Source organism: Dreissena polymorpha, chromosome 1, assembly GCF_020536995.1.
Source record: "Dreissena polymorpha isolate Duluth1 chromosome 1, UMN_Dpol_1.0, whole genome shotgun sequence".
In the NCBI taxonomy this organism is placed as follows: Eukaryota; Metazoa; Mollusca; class Bivalvia; order Myida; family Dreissenidae; genus Dreissena; species Dreissena polymorpha.
Window position 1 is genome coordinate 80,690,504 of NC_068355.1, and position 17,042 is coordinate 80,707,545.

General features: G+C 39.5%; 1 protein-coding gene across 3 annotated transcripts in view; it reads right to left on the minus strand.

Annotated features, from left to right (window-relative positions):
• Nucleotides 1-11,383: 11,383 nt before the first annotated feature.
• The window catches only part of LOC127837379 (sorting nexin-14-like), a 44,592-nt gene continuing 38,933 nt past the window's right edge, over nt 11,384-17,042 (minus strand). For all 3 annotated transcript variants that reach the window (XM_052364393.1, XM_052364384.1, XM_052364399.1), the window contains exon 31: nt 11,384-16,796. In XM_052364393.1, coding sequence (XP_052220353.1) covers nt 16,719-16,796 — 78 coding nt within the window. In that variant the 3' untranslated portion in view covers nt 11,384-16,718. The remainder of the gene's footprint in view (nt 16,797-17,042) is intronic.

Sequence of the window (17,042 nt, forward strand, 5' to 3'; positions counted from 1 at the left end):
CAATACCCCCCTCCAACGAGTTTGGTTTACTCCTGCAACCAATCACATTGTACTAAATTATAATGACTTACTTAGTAAAAATCTTATTAACAACAATAATATATATTTAACATGCTTTAACTTACACAACAAGTTTGGGAACACAAACAAGAGTTTATATTAAACTTCACAACTCTATGTAATAAATATCATGAAATATATACAAACGTAATATAAGACTGTCCTGTCACAAATGACAGTTAAATCGTCCATACGTTAATGTTACACCAAAAATTCTCTCAGTCCTTTGATTTCACGTAAGATTACACGCACAGAATGTCCGATTAAAATATCAATTCTGTCTGTCACTAATCCTTTTTTTTTCACAGTTTACACTTTTAAAACAAGTCTTTGCACTTTGTCACCGGTATTTAGTTATTGTTTAAAGTCACATAAGTTAATATTAATTAAAATGTTACATTTTTTTCAGCGATGACATGAACGATTCGTGGTGATTGAAAGGTTTATATTTTTTTCACTACGCTTTTGACCCTCTTATCCTGGCTACGAGATGGGGTTCTGTGAGATGACGGCGCTCGTCGAGTCCATGCGTGGTTCCGGTTCTGCATCGCAACTTGTCTGTTGAGACTTCTCAGTTCTTCAAAGATCGACTGAAGGAGTCTGTTTGTCTCCTTATGTTGTTGGATTTGTCGCCCCCTATTTTCCTCACTTAAAACCTCATTTCCTTTGTTTATGGCATTAACGACCTCGAGTGTTGATTGCTTAATCACGTTTGATAAATCTATGAGTTCGCATTTGTTGTTGTTGTTGTTGTCTTTGTTCTTCTGCTCGATGTTGGTATTCTTTACATTTTCCTCATTGTTGCTGAACAGTGGTTCGTTTAAATCATACTCTAGGAGATCGGGAAGGATATTTTCATCTTGCAATGGAGTGGCTATTTGAAAAAGATTTTGATAGTTTTCTGTCTCATTTGAAGTTGGAGTCAGCTGCTGTTGTTTAGACTGAACGGCGTTGCTGGTTGGGATAGAAGTCATAGATGCGGTATTGCTTATGGAGATAGGCACACATGGAAAGGCGGACACCGAGGACGTTGTTGCTTGGACAGGGATTGGCTGGAAAACCCTTGCGTCCCCAGATGTCTTAAACTTGGAGAGCGCAGATTTGAAACCATCTTTTGCTGAGCTCAACTGCTGTGGCACAATAACCTGTCTAGACACCGGTATCGTGTTAGTTTTCTTCAGTGCATTGTTGTACACACCAGTAAATGGAACTGGCGACGTCAGGTTTACAACTGGAATACTAGACAGTGCTGGCATCGACTGGATGGAAATTTGAGACGTACATGGGTCAGGGATACTGATCAAGTGTGGTGTCGGGTTTCTTGCGGTGCCCTCGTTGTAGATGGTTGGCGTAAACGTTATGGATGAAGACGTTGGCGGAAGAACTTAGACGTTGGACATAGACGAATCGGATTGACCATGGTTGACCATCGGACGCTGATACGAAAGCGTGGTGGTGTATTCTTCTTCGTCCTGATCGTCCGCGCTCGTTTCCATGTCGATGACTTCCACTAGCGAGTTCGGGTCAACCGGGTTCGTACTCTGCCTCAGTACTGTTTGTTCATCAGTGATACCATTCCTGGCTACCTCTTCTACATGCCTCTTGTACTGCTTAACATGGTGCAGGAGGTCTACTGTAGCCGTGCACCGGAAATTACACAATGTGCAGTAGAACGGCACTCTGTCGAGCTGAACATGGTGTTTGAGTACATGTGCTATGGCACGGTGTTTTCGGTAAGCTTTTGGACAGAATCGACATTTATACAGTTTCCTGTAGCTGGCTGTCTTCAATGCGTACATGTTCTGTAAAAAAAATTTTTTATTAAATGATTGACAAAAAAAACAAAATTGGTGCCATTGCCACTGTGCGAAATAGTCCGTGTCACTTAACCACGTAATCTGTGACTTATCGCGTAAAATGACTTTCCTATCACTAGGTTTCGTGCTTCATTTTCAAAATATATTTAATTGTTGCCTTCAAATGTCATATTTATGCAAATAATTGCGAAATATCCTCCAGATTAACGCTTTACTCACAACTCCGAATAACACGAACTATGTTAACGAACTATTTTAATGATTCTCTTAATCACAACACGCTTAATGTTACATGTTAATTAAAATGTTTAATGTTCACATTTTACAACGTTTCTTAAATGTTTAATATTACGTATAGTGCTTTATACGTCTGTGTTTAATACAGTTACTGAGCGAACATTGCGAAATTTTCTTCTTAATTTCTTGGAAAATTGTCGCGCCCAAACTGGTGGATTAACGCCTTCGTAGGGTTTAAGTTTATTGTGGTGAACCACTTTTATTGAACCCTTATTATTCAGCGCTATTTCAAAATTAAACGGCGATGTTCTTTTAATCACTACATAAGGACCTTCAAACCGCTTTTCAAGTTTTGGAGTAACGCCCACTTTTCTTATTTCATGCAAACACCACACTAAATCGCCTTCTTTGTAGTTGTACTCGGCTACTTTGGTGTCGTAGATCTCCTTGCTGAGTTCCGCCTTCCTTTTGAGATATTTTCTAGCGATGGCGTGCGCATGCAGCATCTTATTTTTCAGGCCTTCTACGTAGTCTGCGTACTGGACAACTTCCACGGCGCTGTCGTTGTATGGGAACACCAGGTCAGCTGGTAAGCGTACTTCACGACCTAAGCATAACATGTTCGGCGAAAACTGAGTTGATTCATTTGGCGTACATCTATAAGCACCGGCTAAACAACCCAAATGCATATCCCAGTCTTCCTGCTCTTGAGTAAGGTACGCTTTGATCATTTTAAGCAGCGTTCTGTTAAACCTCTCGGTTTGGCCATTACCCTGTGGGTTTCTTGGGCTTGTTCGTGTTTTCCTTACTTCTAGCAGTTTGCAGAGTTCTTGAAAAATCTTGCTCTCAAAAGTGGTTCCTTGGTCTGAATGAATCTTTAAAGGCGCTCCCCATCTAGATATAAACTCATTGAGGAGTCGTGATGCACAATCTTCTGCTCTCTGGTTTGGTACGGCTAATACTTCAACGTACTTGGTAAACTGATCGGTTATTACAAGGATATACTTATTTCCTCTTTCAGTTTTCGGAAATGGCCCCATATAATCCAGTGCAAGGGTGTCCCATGGACCGCCACTTCGAAGGTGTCCCATTGGAGCTTTGGGGTTTTTGTTAAGAGTTTTGTCAGCTGCGCATATGTCGCATTGTTTAATATACAGTTGCAGGTCTTGTTTCAGGTTGTACCAGTAATATCTTTGTAATATCTTCTCTTTTGTTTTCTTAACTCCTAAGTGTCCAGAGATTAGGGTGTCATGCATTTGCTTCATAACTTCCCGTCTACTTTCCTTTGGCATGATAATTTGTTCGAATTGACCAGCTCCATTTTGTTTGGTGAACCGTTTGTACATAATATCATTTTTCAGATATATATCATCCCACATGAGCCAATAATGTCTACACTCTGAGCTACAAGTGTCGATGACATCTCTTCCCGGTTTCTTATCCTCTCGCTTTGCCTTAATTATGACAGCTAAATCTTCATCTGCACTCTGTTTAATAGCAAATGTATCCGAAGTCTCACTCCATACCCAGTTACTTTCATCGGTCTTTTGACTGGATTGTTTGTCTCCCTTAGCCGTTCTTATTGAATGCGTCGCTTCGCTTAGTTCAATTTGCATGTCTACTGGATTTGTGATTTCTTTGTTGGCTTCTGTTTGGTTTTCATTTAGTTTGTTTGCGAACTGTAGGCTTACTTTAGGGGTCCAACTCATCATCTCTGACTTTCGTTTGCATTTGTTGCATGGTCCACACTTGAGTGGTTCGCTCATATCGACCTCTGCGCATGTACAATCTTTAGGAGTTGCGCATCTCGATAACGCATCACAATGGCTTTGTTTCTTTCCGGATCTGTATTCGATGGCAAAGTCATATTGAGCAAGAATTTCCAACCACCTTGCTATCTTCCCCGAAGGTTCCTTCATCTGAAACAACCAAACCAATGCTTGGTGATCCGTTCTGACTATAAATCGCCGTCCCAATAGGTATTGCCTAAAATACTGGATAAAGTAGACTACCGACAGTAGTTCTTGTTCAGTTATGCAGTAGTTGCGTTCTGCTTTGTTTGTGGCTCTGCTTCCATATGCAATCACTCGTTCACGGTCTTCTTGCATTTGTGAAAGTACGGCTCCAATACCTATGCCAGAAGCGTCAGTATCAAGATAAAATGTGCCGCCCTCGTTCAGTGGGTATCCCATTATATCTGGTCCTATTAACTTGTCTTTAATGCATTGAAACGCCTCTTCGCAATCTGCCGTCCATGCAAAAGTGATCCCCTTCTTTGTAAGGTTTGTTAAGGGTCTTGCTATGGCACTGAAATTCTTAATGAATCGCCTGTAATAGGAACCAGTGGCCACAAATTGTTTTGCCTGCTTTGCATTTTCCGGTCTAGGCCAGTCAATGATCTTCTGGACATTAGATGGGTCCGGTTTAACACCTTGGCCGGAGACTACATGTCCCAAGAAAACTACCTCCGTTTGCAGTAAGTTGCACTTTTCTGGCTTAAGCTTCATTCCGGCTTCTTGTATCCGCTGAAGGACTTGAGATACTCTCTCCATGTGCTGACTGAACGAAACCCCGAACACCACAATATCATCGATGTAAATGAGGCACGTCTCCCACTGTAGTCCTTGCAATGCCAATTCCATTGTGCGTTGAAACGTACTCGCTGAATTGTTTAAACCGAATGGCATTCCGGTCATTTCATAGTGACCATACTTGCAACAGAATGCACTTTTCGGTCGGTCTTCGGCTTTCAGTGGGATCTGAAAGTATCCGCTAGTGAGGTCGAAGCTGCTAAACAAAGTTGATCCGGCAACTGCGTCTAAGCAGTCTTGTACCCTTGGTAACGGAAACCCGTCCGGTTTAACCAAAGCGTTCAGTTTCCGATAATCTACGCAGGGTCTTATGGCACCAGACTTCTTCTTTACGAGAACAATGGGTGATGCCCATGGCGAGGTACTCTTCTGTATCACGCCCTTCTGCAGCAAATCATCTATGGCCGTCTTTTCTTGTTCGGCATACGCCAATGGCACCCGTCGTGGTCTCTGTTTTATTGGCTCTGCGTCGCCCGTATTAATAGAGTGTTCAGCCAGCGTTGTGAGCCCAATGTCCCATTCTGTTTTTGAGAAGTTATCACTAAACTTTAGTAGGGTACCGGCTATAACCCGTTTTTCCCATGTGGACTTGCCTTCTATTGACTTTTTGTAAAGTGGTATCAAATGTTCTGGCACTTCAGACTCACTGGCTTCTTGAAACTCTATTGTCTTACTATCCGTTGATTGTTGTTCAACCTGTATTCGGCGAATATTTGAACGGTCACGCTGTTTGCCTGCATTTTCAGCCGGAGATACTACACTAAGTATTCTCTCAACTCTCTCAGCTTGTGCGATAACTGCGTCCTGTTTTAACTCCACCACTGTGTCACTTGGATTCAACACTCTTAATTGGCAGGTTGGATTTCGATTTAAATCCACCAATGTTGATGCCATTTGCAAAGGGTACTGATCGTAAAACCTGTCATCTGGGTCTATTACGAACTCACATTCGTCATCTTCGTCCTCCTCATATCGCTCCACAAAAACATCTATAATCATCTCAGTTAAACCAGGTACTTTTGTGTCGTCAGCTACCATCACTCGCCTGGTTTTGTTGTGCTTTCCTACTTGAAAAATTGGAATCTCCACTCCGTCAAGAATTATTTTATTGCTGCTAAGAAGGATATCCGCCGGACCACCTTTTAAACCTTTCAAAATGTCATATCCTAACAGAGCATCGTCTTCGATCTCTGCAACTATGACCACTTGTTCAATCTTCATCGGTCCTACTTCTAACGTAAGGCTCGCTTTTCCTGCCTCCTTTATTGGCGACCCACCGGCCCCAAACAAACACGAGGACTTAACTAGCGAAGGCCTTTTCGCTGCGCAAATATTTTCAAAAACTCTTGTGGAAACTACCGTGTGAGAGGCACCCGTATCGGCGGTGAAAGTAACAGGCGTGTCGTTCACGTAACCTCTAACGTAGACACCTTCAGCCAAGTTTCTCTTCACTTTACCTCTTGCGATATGTTCTGCGTGCTTAGCAGGCACCGTACTATCTGCTATCTCTTCAGTTTTCTGGCCTGCCTTCTTTATTGGGACCTCCCTTTGGCCGCAAGGGTCGGTCCTTGGTAGTTTAAATTAAATTGAGTACTGCTTGAATCCTTTTCACGATTTTCATTGGCCCGTTTTGGACACTCTCTCGCGTAGTGACCTATTCCATGACAGCTATAGCATTCAACTTCACTTTTGTTCACTGCATTTTTCCTTACTCTTTCCTTTTCAAGCTTCTCAATTCTGGCCAGTAACCCTTGAATGAGCTCGTTCTGAATCGGACTACTTTGCCTATTGTTTTCGTTATCACTGGTTGCTATCACAGGGATCTTACGAGGATCTGTATTCGGGAAACTGTTATTATCAGTAAAACGGCGGCGATTGTTGTTTCCCGTATATCGCTTCTCGTCCGTTTTCGTTTCGTATGCTCGGCGTGTGTTGAATCGCCCTTTTCTATCATTCCTACTCCCATTTCGGATCTGCATCAGATTAACAACGTGGTAGACTGCTTCATCTACTGTACGTGGTTCTTTGTTGAATTCGACTTCAAACTTGATTTCTTCATCATACAATCCGTCAAGGAAACGCCTAACCAAATCTTCTTCCCTCGTTTGTCTATCTCTACAACGGTGTGCCCTATCATACAGCATTTTCAAGTCTGCTGCGAATTCCTCTACTGTCTCACCATGACGCTGTGCTCTTCTGCTAAATTTAGCCGCGAACGATCTCGGAGTCTCGATCACCCGGAACCTGCTATTCAATTCCGCTATAAGGTCAGCGTAACAGTTGATGGTATGCGATGATAATTGTGAAAACACGAATTGAGCCGCGACACCTTTAAGACTAGGTAGGAGTTGATCGAGTTTCTCATCTTCACTCCACCCGCACCTGTACGCTATAGTCTCAAATTGCGTTATCCACGTGGTCCATTCTTCGGTACCGTTGTAGGGCGTTATTTTAAAGGTCGTTTGTTTGTTTCGACGCGCGGCTGTTGCTCTTGTTTCGTTTTCATAAAGCCGTTCATTGTGATGATGAAAGTTGCGAGCGCTGCGGTGTCTCTCCCAGGCGTGCTCCCTGTTTGGTACCTGTTGGTACTCGGCGTAGCCTGTTTCATCTGTGTAGCGTCCGTCGCGATGATACATAGGTTGCATCTGTTGCACGCGTTGCGGGACATTGGCACAAACATCTGACACTGCATACTCTGGCGATGGTGTGTCTATGTGTATCGCTGGCGTTTTGTTATGGTTGTAATTGCCTTCGGCACTTCTTGCATCACTAATACCGGATCCCTTTAAAATCTTCAGCTCGCTAACAACATCTTTAAGAATAGCAGCCATATCTGCAACAGTCTTCTGTAGCGATCCATCACCCGTTAAATTGGTTACGACAGCCCCTTCGGTCGCCCTTGTGCTGGAACCCGACGTCTCGTCTTCCGCAATGCCGCTTGATTCCGTCATTTCCGCAGCCAAGCATTGTCTTGATCCATCACCTGTTATTTCCGATCTTTCCCCTTCACATCCGGCACTTCTTGGTCGATACCGGAAGTAAATTTCGCCGTCGCTGTCTACTTGTTGCGGTTTATTCATTTTGTACTTAAAACGCCTAGCTTATGTGTAAATCTATTTTTGTTAAATAGTCTTTATAGGTGACAATTTGTAACCCTTACCGTTTATCAAAATTATGCTATTAATATTGTATTTTACGTTACTTTTGAGTAGGTTACTTATATTTTAACTTCTTAATGTTCAGGTTACAATATACTAAAATATTTTGGAGTGCAATGCTATACTCTCTAAAAACATGAACATCATTTATAAGAAGACACAATTCTCTGTAGGGGCACTTGCCATGGCTTTATTTTAGAATGTTTCTTTGTGCATGTGGTAGGGAAAACATTGATGTTTAACAAAAATTCACTCTTTTGCTTGAAGGTTGGAGGCTACATGAGACTTTGACAGATGGCGGGAAACCCTTCTCAACTGGTACGAAGCCGGTAAATAGATGGCCATAAAACAGTGACCGCTGATTCGCGTCGAGTTCTTTCTTGCATAACGTATGACCCCCCTTTTTTATTGTTTAAATCATTGCGGCTTGGAATGCTCTTTAAGAAAAGGTATGGTTATAAGGGATGTCTATGCGCAAAAGTTTGACTTTATTTTTTGTTAAAGTTATTGCTTTCACATTGAATTTGTGTAGGAAATCTTTTAGTATATTGTGACCTTCAGCGTTGCATACAGCGCTTTATTTTACTGTTAACGTGTGTTGCATATAGCTCTTACGTTTGCAAGTTTAATGTTATTTCTATCCGTAAGTTTTTATTTTCGGAGAGTAAAGTTCATATCACTGTGAAAAAGGTAAAACTTCTATCACCGACGCTGCCACCCATACATGCCAGATTTTTTTAGGTCCAAAGCGGGACATTCCATAAAAAATTGTCCGGACATTGGACCAAAAAGCAGGACACCTAAAACGATCTATCATTCCACCTTTACTGTAGTCAATACTAACAAAAACTCTTGATACTTTTATTCAAGACATAAAACATTTGATATGAAGCATGAAATCTAAAACATAACAATAACAGTTTTATTAAATAAGACAATAGCAAACAACGAAGATAATATTCATCTTTTTAGAGTACAAAATCTGGAACATTAAAACAACAATACTCATTATATTAATTTCAATGGCAAACATTAACGCAGGGGAGGCTATCCAGTCGCGATGTTTTTTTAAGCATGTATCCATGCGCAGTTTGTTACTTGTCAGTTGGCGCGGCTTAATTGGAGTAGGGTCAAACTGTCATGCATAGCACCTCGTTGTTTTTTGCTTAATTGGAGTAAATTCAAACTGTCATGCATAGCACCTCCTTATTTTTTTACAATTACACCCAATTACACTAGACAGGATGGGTATCACTTATTGGACTGTTTGTTGCGATTTTGGTATATTGCACATTCGGATTATCCCGCTATTTTGGAACTAAACATTGAATGTAAAAGACTCATAAATGACGTAGAGTTAATTTTACAAAACAATTGTTTCAAACAAAGACAAAAACAAACACATTTTCAACATTTATTTCATTATAATACAACTATCGATAGCAATAAGCGACCATAGTCTTTTTTATAAGACGCGCAAAGAATTTAGAGATACTTTTTATATGGGCTAAATTCTTTGGAACGTCTTATCGGTTAAAACTCAAAAATGTGTTGGAAACCAGAAAGTTTAAATTTTCATGGATTTGCGTAAAATTGCAAAATAACATTACCAACTCATTCAGTTTTAGTTCAGAAGTCCATTTTTACCTCAAATATCGTCGAATTGAAGTTGGAAAGGCATAAATTCTTCAGTTAAACTTCTGCTTAAATCGCAAACCAATCACTGACCTGTAGCATGTCATGAAACTGATTTGAATATGAACCAATCAGAAGAAGGCATTACGGTGTAACGTGTACGCGTAATTTTATTTAACATGAGCTTTTAACACCGACTTTTACCTAACTAGATCTAGTATGCTAATCTTTGTCGATTTAATAAGCATATGTTCAAAACAGATATGGTGCAGTTTCTATTCACTGTTCTAAGTTTCAGCAAGTTTTTATGCATGTCTTTTTCGCACCTCTGTCTGTGTTGTTATATTTACTTACATCCTACGTTACATAGGAGGACGGTATACTGTACGATCTGTATCAAAATTATTTGTGTACAGTATAAAAATAAAAGATGTAATTTATTTCAGAACTTTTAAATTGTCAATCTCGAAAAAATAAACAATGCTAAATTAATCCAGAAAAGTATAACATCGGTTTACTATGTAACGCTCTGCACCACAACAGACGAACGCAAACTGTATTTACTCTGTTTATTCTCCCACTTTAAACCAGATGCTTTACATCGAGGTCGTGTTATCGAATTATATCTACACAGCGAGCGAATCGAGAGATATTGAAAAATTGAACAGTGGTAGGATTTAAATTGATCAGGCGTGCAAAATTCAAAGTGTCATTACATAATTTCTACAGAACATTATCGAGAAATGAATTATCTACACAGGTATGTAAATATTATTGCAATCCGTTGATATTAAGTGTCTTACATCGGGGCTTGAATGTTGCGCACAAAATCCTTGTGCAACAATATAGACAAAGAACGAAAAATTCCCACCATTCATTTGGTCTTTCCCCCTTTGTACGCTCCAAATATTACCCATATAAAAAGTAGCTTATATAAGCAATCTTCGTTGTTTCACAAAATTTAACGACAAAAACAGAACTCTCCAAATTATTCAATCGTTTCGCGTTGCAACGCTTTATAATTTTTAGGTTTTAAAATCGTCAAAAGATGCATATAATGGCTATGTTAGAGCATGGTTGATGTTCAGTATTACTGTTTCCTCACAAATATCATAACTAAAACGAAAACTTACGAATCTGAAACAACTTTTTTCAATTTTGTCAATTTACCAAAGCGTGAAAAGATCCCTTTAAGAGCGTCAAAAATTTGGACTATAAGCGACCACTATCTTGAAGACCACCATGGTGTGAATGCCTGATAACATCAATAATTAGACGATAAATCGCTGATAAGGTTTCATAAACAACACTGGTACACACGAGAAGTAGAATCGGATTGTTAATTGGGGGCAATAAAGGGATTAGCGGTGGTAAGTGTAAGCGAAACAGAGCTTGATAGCGAATTTTATTGGGAACCTATAGACCTTACATCGTTTTTTACGAATGTCGGGACAAATCGTCTCATATCGGGACGCCGGGACAAAGGGCCCAAAAGCGGGACTGTCCCGCCGACATCGGGACGTCTGGCATGTAGAAGAAGATCAGAGCGGCTGGTGGAGCCTGTGTACTCGTTGCTTAGACTGTATGTGCAGAGAAAATAAAGAAAAAAACAATAGTGGTCTTGTTGATGTTTTGACAGTATTATTCAGTTAAGTTTGAACTGTTGCCTGTGCAGGTATTCACAAAGCTGCTTAAGAAAATAGCTTTTTTTTCTGAACAATTCAGATAAAAACATGAAACATCTGAACATTGATTGGCTTTAAATCTCTGAAGATATTGTTACGTTCCACCTGTGAACGCTTGTGTACGTACAAGTAATACACTGACTTTTCAGCCGTCCATGCTGCGCTTTTAAACATATGAGGAATGCAAACAACACTATTCGAAAAGTTATTAACTTTTATTGTCGCACGTTGAACAAAATAATCATTGCTGTATGCAACTCAAAAATCATTACATTAGTAAATGTATGTATTATAGTCTTATAAAGGCAGTTGGTGTATTTTCACCTGAGCATAAGATTTCCTACAGTTTGTTATTTGAAGTGTTACAAGTTTACTTGTTTAATGTTTGAGTCTTTCACAATTGATAATGGCAACAATTTTAAGTACATCAAATGACAATAAATGCTTTCAAATGTCGTAATGAAATGCCACAGGTAAGTACTTTAAGTATGATGTTAAATGAGCTCTTTCAAATAAATATAAGTGAATATAAGCTTTTGCTGTTAATTTTATTAAAGGACCTGCCTCTAAGTTTTCGTGATGGAACTGAGCTGATGACCGACTGACTATTGGGGTTATTTACCCTCGGGACTTCGGTTAAAAACCATTGCCCGAGCACACTGCTTAACATAGAACTCTGCATAAAAAGCCGAAAACGGCCATAAAATGGACAGCCCGATTTTACTGGGCTGTACCATTGGTATAAATATAAAACTTTGCAGTGTTGGTGCGGTGCCTTAATAAAAATCTATTGGTTTAAAAATATATAACCTTTATATGAAGCGTTAAAAAGACGCAGTGCTATACAGTGAATAGGCCTATCGCGGTTAAAAAGCGGCGTTTTAATTGGTTGATGCGTTTATATAACGATGGCGCTGATTGGCCGAAATTTCTTATTAAGGATTGCCAGTAGGTCAATCCGTTTTAAAATAGATTTTCCCACGGCTGACTTTGTACTTTTAAGAAAAAGTAAACAATGATGGTTGATATGCAAAAATATAAATGAAAGAACAAGAATGAGTTAATACAAAAAAGATTGAGCTGATGACCAAAAATTGGTCGTCCTTTTATACTAGCGTAAGGGCAAATGTGGCCAAACAAGGTCATTTAAGGCCATAACTGGTCATTGAGCGGGCCAGTTGGCCATGGGCGCCCCAAAAATGGCCAAATCGGGGCGACCAACTGGTCGGAATTAGAACGCTCACTAAGCAACGTCTAGCACTTGAGAAAATGGCTTCAAGAATTGAAAATAATCAGAGTCGATATGTCTCTTTAAACGACGAATACAAAAGGGTCAAATACTAGAACATGTAAACCTTACCGTTGATCTAAAATAAGACATCGTGAAGAAAGCTATTTTAAAAGAGATGACTCATCAGACCATAAAGCACTGCGACAAATGGCTGACAATGAACCGGTGTCTCATGGACAAGTTAAGTTTTATCGTAAAATAACTGTTAATATGTAACTGTGGTCATTATTACTCAGCAGTAATGTAATATACATAATAATGTTTTACATAGTGCTAAAGATGAGATTAAAATACAAATACAACAACAGTGAAAATCACGAGGCAGGTGACAGCACTCACATTCGGATAAGTTATTCGGAAACGAAATAAAAATAATCCACAGGCGTACAACCAGAATATTGTTTATGTGTAAAACGGTCGTGAATAATACGGACCGTAATGCATATATAATATGTTTTGGCTGTCATATGCCCTGTGTAGATGCTCAGGTGAATAAAAAGGAATAATACAGATGAACAACAGATTAAAAGGTAACAGTTAAAAGATCATGTTAAAAGTTAGTGTTTGGTTTTTAAGTTCATTGTCATTGTCCTGATATGCAGCGCATATCAATATAATCTAGAAAACGAAAGGAATTTATGTCTGACGTGCATAGTGCATCACACAGTTGCTGATATTTCAGTATTCCACTTAAATTGGAATGTTTATGCAATTTAGTTTAGGGCATCTTACTGTACATTTTTTGCTACTTTGAAATCAGATAAAGAAATGTTCAGTTAATATGACGGTGTATGATTAAAAAATAACATATATTGTCCATGGTTGTTTGTATGCATAAAAACTTTGGAATGTGAGCTGCATTTGCAAACTGACTATATGCCCTATGTCTACCTTCTTGTGATGCTGCATACACAGTTATACTGACTATATGCCCTATGTGATCCCTTCTTGTGATGCTGCATACACAGTTATAAATTTAATTGAGCCATGCTCTGTGAGAAGGGGTTTAATGCATGTGTGTAAAGTGTCGTCCCTGATTAGCCTGTGCTGACTGCACAGGCATTAAACCCCCTTTTCACAGAGCACAGCTCATTTCTACGTGTAGTTCCTGAAATTATCTTTAAACAAGAGCTGTCACCATAGGATGACTTATGCCCCCTATAAACGCTTGGTAGAAGTTGAGCTTTTTTTCGAAACCTAAACGCGGACCCTAAGCTTAGTCAAGGTCACAGGGGTCAAAATTTGTGTGCGTATGGAAAGGCCTTGTCCATATACACATGCATGCCAAATATGAAAGTTCTATCTGAAGCGACATAGAAGTTATGAGCATTTTTCGAAATCTAAACGCAAAGTGTGACGGACGGACAGTCCGATCACTATATGGCCTCCTTCGGGGGCATAAAAATGTCTTAGAATATCAAAATAAATCAGAAAGCCACATAAACTAGACAGCGGACACCATGCTAAATCCTTGAAATGCACTAAGTGACCCCGTGACCTAGTTTTTGACCCGGCATGACCCATATTCAAACTTGACCTAGATATTGTCTTGATACAACTTATGACCAAGTTTGGTAAAGATCAGATGAAAACTACTTCATTTAGAGAGCGGACACCATGCTAAATCCTTGAAATGCACTAAGTGACCCTGTGACCTAGTTTTTGACCCTGCATGACCCATATTCGAACTTGAAAACTATATACCCCCTTTTCTTCGAAAGGGGGCATAAAAAAAAAAGCAAATTCGTTGAATTGATATCCCCGCCAAATCAGTTTAGTCTATGGATGGGTGTAGAACTAAAAACTAAAAGAAAAGGTATAAGTGAAGGGTTGTGCCTTATGTCAATTTTTTTCAACTCATTTGTTCCAGTGATTGGTTTGCAGACAATAAAATGCAGACCACTGCCAGATAATTGAGAACAATTACATCAGGACCTTTTGAGAATCCATTTTAGTATGGTAGAATCCTTACCAAATAAGGCATATTTAATCAAAATGTGTGATTTTGACCTTGTGTGTTACTTTGACCATGACCCTAGCAACCTGGATCTTATATTTGACATTTCGCTAGACAATAGAGAACAATTGTGGACAGTTATTACAGAATCCCTTGATGCATAGTAAAGGAATGACTAAACAAGGGCTGTTTGTAAAACATGCATGCCCCCCATATGGGCTGTCCGTTGTACTGGCAGCCATTGTGTGAATACGACTTTTGTCACTGTGACCTTTACCTAGTGACCTGAAAATCAATAGGGGTCATTTGCAAGTCACGATCAATGTACCTATGAAGTGTCATGATCCTAGGCAAAAGCGTTCTTGAGTTATCATCCGAAAATCATTTTACTATTTCGGGTCACCGTGACCTTGACCTTGTGTCCTCAAAATCAATAGGGGTCATCTGCGAGTCATGATCAATCTACCTATGAAGTTTCATGATCCTAGGCATATGCGTTCTTGAGTTATCATCCGAAAATCATTTTACTATTTCGGGTCACTTTGACCTAGTGACCTGAAAATCAATAGGGGTCATCTGCAAGTCATGATCAATCAACCTATAAAGTTTCATGATCCTAGGCATATGCGTTCTTGAATTATCATCAGAAAATCATTTTACTATTTCGGGTCACCGTGACCTTGACCTTTCACCTAGTGACCTCAAAATCTATAGGGGTCATCTGCGAGTCATGATCTATCTACCCATGAAGTTTCATGATCCTAGGTGTATGCTTTCTTGAGTTATCATCCGGAAACCATTTTACTATTTTGGGTCACCTTGACCTTTGACCTAGTGACCTCAAAATCAATAGGGGTCATCTGCCAGTCATGATCAATCTACCCATGAAGTTTCATGATCCTAGGCGTAGGCGTTCTTGAGTTATCATCCGGAAACCATTTTACTATTTCGGGTCACTGTGACCTTGACCTAGTGACCTCAAAATCAATAGGGGTCATCTGCAAGTCATGATCAATGTACCTATGAAGTTTCATGATCCTAGGCCCAAGCGTTCTTGAGTTATCGTCTGACAACCACCTGGTGGACGGACGGACGGACCGACATGAGCAAAGCAATATACCCCCTCTTCTTCGAAGGGGGGCATAATAATTAATCATTCTTCAAATTTGTGACCGTTGACCTCAATGTGTGACCTTAGCCCCTAGGATTATGGGTGTTGAATGTGAAGCACCCCCAGATGATTGAGAACAACTATGGCAAGTTTCGTGGCTCTGGCTCATGTGTTAATGGAGATAAAAGTTCTAAGCTTGTATTAAAAAGCATTTTTTCAAGATACAAATGGCCATAACTCTGTTATTAACAGATGGTGTACAATGCCATTTAGTGTGCATCATCCTCTTATCCATATATATACTCACTACAAGTTTCAATGAAATCCGCTAAAGCACTTCCAAGATATGGCTGCGGACACAAAAGTGCCATTTTTTTTCAAGATACAAAGAGCCATAACTCTGTTATTAACAGCTGGTGTACAATGCCATTTGGCGTGCATCATCATCTTATCCATATATATATACTCATACAAAGTTTCAATGAAATCTGCCAAAGCACTTCCAAGATATGGCTCCAGAAACAAAAGTGCCGGACGGATTACGCCAAAACAATATCCCTCCGCCTATGGTGGGGGATTATGTGTCCAACATAAGGATGACATAAAATTATGGGGGGGGGGGAGACATCTCTGTAAACATCAGAATTGAAGAGACTGACAAACAAGTGACAATATATGCGCTTCCTGTTTTAAGAGCAGTAAGCAATAATTTCTTAACTAAATTTCTGCAAGACCAATATAAAGCTTTTTTCTGCAACTCAAACATAGAATGGACTGAAACTGCAGTAACTACGAAGTCAAAGTTTTGCCAAATTCAAAGTATTGCACATTTATTGAACAGCAAATGCATGCACAGTATCACAGATATATTACTACTGATAGACATTCTTCAATCATAGACTGTGTCGCTCGTCCATGCAGGAATGATGATATACATGTACATGAATAACTGTTACTGCAAACAAGCACTTTCATATTTCTAGTTACCAGTAAAATTGAAATATAAGGTTAACAAGTTAACATAGTATTTTGTATGGCTGTGTCAGGGGCATACATGGATTCTTGACTGACGTGTGAATTTTGCATATCGAGACCACAGTTGAAGAACCAGAGCTTGGTTTACTGGTTCCGAGGACTGCAGGCCCCTTGATTATCGAGTGTGCTGCAGTTCAAGCCTCAAGGAGACGTGGGTGTATCTGTGGATACTTCTGGGAACAGCTCCAGAATGACTATGTCCAGGAATGCGTAGCTCAACTGGAAATTAAGACATTAAATAACTAGTCAGGAAAAGCTCAAATAAATGATCTGTGTGTGAATGCAAGTTGATGGTGAAACTGCAGTATTATTAAACACTTTAATTTTAATAACCTTGCTTTCATAATTTTACATATGCACTAAATATTCTCTAATTCGTATCAAATTATATATTAAACGTATGGCAAAAAAGCAACTGAAACAATTAATAGTCATTTTTTTGGAGAAGGTGTATGAACATGCTTC